At 39.7% G+C, this 2,513-nt stretch overlaps 1 protein-coding gene across 3 annotated transcripts in view; it reads left to right on the plus strand.

The window, feature by feature from the left end:
• Window positions 1–2,513, plus strand: part of med1l (mediator complex subunit 1-like) — an 8,897-nt gene that overhangs the window by 2,522 nt on the left and 3,862 nt on the right. For 2 of the 3 annotated variants that reach the window (XM_032503634.1, XM_032503633.1), the window contains exons 4-12: window positions 72–126; window positions 279–405; window positions 476–504; window positions 633–704; window positions 794–868; window positions 1,415–1,491; window positions 1,568–1,630; window positions 1,712–1,832; window positions 2,317–2,441. In XM_032503634.1, coding sequence (XP_032359525.1) covers window positions 72–126; window positions 279–405; window positions 476–504; window positions 633–704; window positions 794–868; window positions 1,415–1,491; window positions 1,568–1,630; window positions 1,712–1,832; window positions 2,317–2,441 — 744 coding nt within the window. The remainder of the gene's footprint in view (window positions 1–71; window positions 127–278; window positions 406–475; window positions 505–632; window positions 705–793; window positions 869–1,414; window positions 1,492–1,567; window positions 1,631–1,711; window positions 1,833–2,316; window positions 2,442–2,513) is intronic. The other variant, XM_032503636.1, reaches the window with a different exon arrangement.

Here is a 2,513-nt window from a genome sequence, read left to right on the forward strand (position 1 = left end):
TATATATATATATATGAGAGTACATGTTGAGTCACGTTACCTGCAAGTAAGTCGGTCTCTGTATGTTTCAGTGTCCTCTCTGAATACCATGAGGTCTCGCCTGGAAATGATTGCCAAACAACAAGGGTAGATGGTTGACTTGTGATATTTGACTCCAAAGCACTACACAATTTATTTTATTGGTCTAATGTTATTGTATTTAACATAGGTTAATTTCTTTTGTAATACAATGTGGTGGCACAAACCTCCCCCCACATTCACGTTCTGTCCTCCCCTAGGATGGGCTTTCACATTAATGAGGCCACATGCTACCTGACAGCCGATCTGTTCTACCTGGAGGTTGTGTTGCTGCCGTGTGGTGGGGTGACGGAGGTGAAAGTGGCTCCACATGGAGGATTCCCTGTTGTAAGTGGATTACACTGCCATTCACATTACTCCCCTCTACTCCTGATAATCAAATTAAATTGTCTTGCAGCCCAGCGAGTCCCTTCTTCAGCCGCTGAGGTAAGCATTAGAGAGATGCTAAATTTTAAATGTTGACATTTTGCTTGCGAGTTAAAGATGACGGTGGTCTTTAAATAATTACTCAAAGTTAAATTGCATTAGGTGCTGATTGTATCGGTTCTCCACAGGTCAAAACATTTTGCGGATTTCTCTGGGAAGTTGGCAGGCCTTTTCACCCAGTACAACATCCCTGGAGACAAGTACCTAGTCCTAAAATTTTATTAAACTGTTCAAATGTTGGGCATCTTGGTGTAATTTAGCTTTTATGTCTTTTATGTTTTTGTTTTAGTGAAAGCAAATTAAAATTGTTTGCATCTCTGCAATGCCTCGGGAAAGACCTACAGCAAATATCACATTTACCAAGGTGAGTGACTTAAGATACAACTCTATTTAGCCCAATGGAAATAGTTGTGCAGCAAACACAGTATGGAGGAGGAAAGAGTGCAAATAAACTAAAAGATTAAAGATTCTCAAGGAACACCTAAAAACAAATGCACACAATGCCAGAAATCTTTACAGGTTAACGGTATGATGCAAAAGAATGCCCACAAACTTGTGCAATACCACCTGCGAAAATTAGTCGATTAATAATTTGTCAATTGTAACAATTTATTGTCATTTATTCTATCATTGACTAATTGCTCAAAGCAATATTTCGAATATTTTCTGGCTCCAGCTTCTCAAATTTGAGGACTTGCCGCTTTTTTTTCACCATATGATAGGAAATTAGACATATTAGATTTTGGCTAATATTTGGGAAAAAAATGGCATCATGACATCACTTAGAGCTCTGGGAAGTTAGGATGGGCTTTTTATACTACTTTTTTTTAACTTGTAAAACTAGATTCCTAATAATCACTTGTCACAGCAATAATGCAAATTGGAATCAGCGCAGTTGTTCTGCTTTCAGGTTGCCGAAGGACTCTGACCCCCAAGCTGACATGATCAACAATGGCAGGATTGGGTGTTTGATAGCTGGAAAAGAAGGTACATAACACCAAGAAGTAAAAACATGTTATGCATACAGCTTTTTCATCCATTAATATTTAATTCATCACTTTAGATAGCCCAATGAAGATCCAGTTCTATATCACCCCGACTGATGGAATGAAAACCTCAGATTTACGTAAGACACGTCAAGTCTTCAAAGGGCCTCAACAATTGTAGCGTCTCCTCAAAAGATGCCTGTGTTTTTTGGTTGTTGAAGAAATGACCGATACAGAGACGGTCGTCCAGGCCGCCCAGGTGACTGTCGGTGTCAGTGATGTGACCCACATGCTTCAGATGGCATCTGTGATCCCACAGCCTCCACAGCTGGATGCCCAGGGGTGACCTGTTTCTGTTTAATCTCTCACTCAACAGGATACTTTCATTTTACATCCCACAGTGAATGTGAATGACACTGCTGGTGTTGGTGTTATTAGGGGTCGACTGATACTGGTTTGTCAAGGTCGATATCGAATATTAGCCGTTAATGTAACCGATATTTGGAACTGATACGCATTTGCAGTGAAAATGAAAATTAAGATTTTGGAATGTTACAAACTCCAACACACAACTTTTTAAAAATGATTTAAGCAGTTATTTAATTAATTTGAAACTTTGAACATAGTACCCAGTAAAAGAGAGTCAGAGTTATGGGCGGGACGTTAAGTCAGACACAGAGCTGTATCGGAGCCAAAGTAGAACGCTTTTTAATTAACTTTTTATTGGGCAAATAAAATACAGATACTCTGCTAACGGCCGATAATCCACCAGGGTCGATAACCAGTCAATTCTAAGTCACTAACGTAAAATGTTATCCTATGTCAGTTTTCCTGTGTTCCTGACGTTGAGTGAGGTGCCACATGAGGCGCTGCCTGCCTGCTTTCTCCTCAAACTGCAACCAGCAATACCAATGATGTTGTCTTTTGTGAAAAAGCTCAGCCACATTACAGGTCAGTGTAAAAATTATACTTCTATCTATTTGAACACACAGCCCACAAGCATCACTCCATCACATGCTCTCT

The sequence above is a fragment of the Etheostoma spectabile genome, chromosome 22, assembly GCF_008692095.1.
Source record: "Etheostoma spectabile isolate EspeVRDwgs_2016 chromosome 22, UIUC_Espe_1.0, whole genome shotgun sequence".
Taxonomy (NCBI): Eukaryota; Metazoa; Chordata; class Actinopteri; order Perciformes; family Percidae; genus Etheostoma; species Etheostoma spectabile.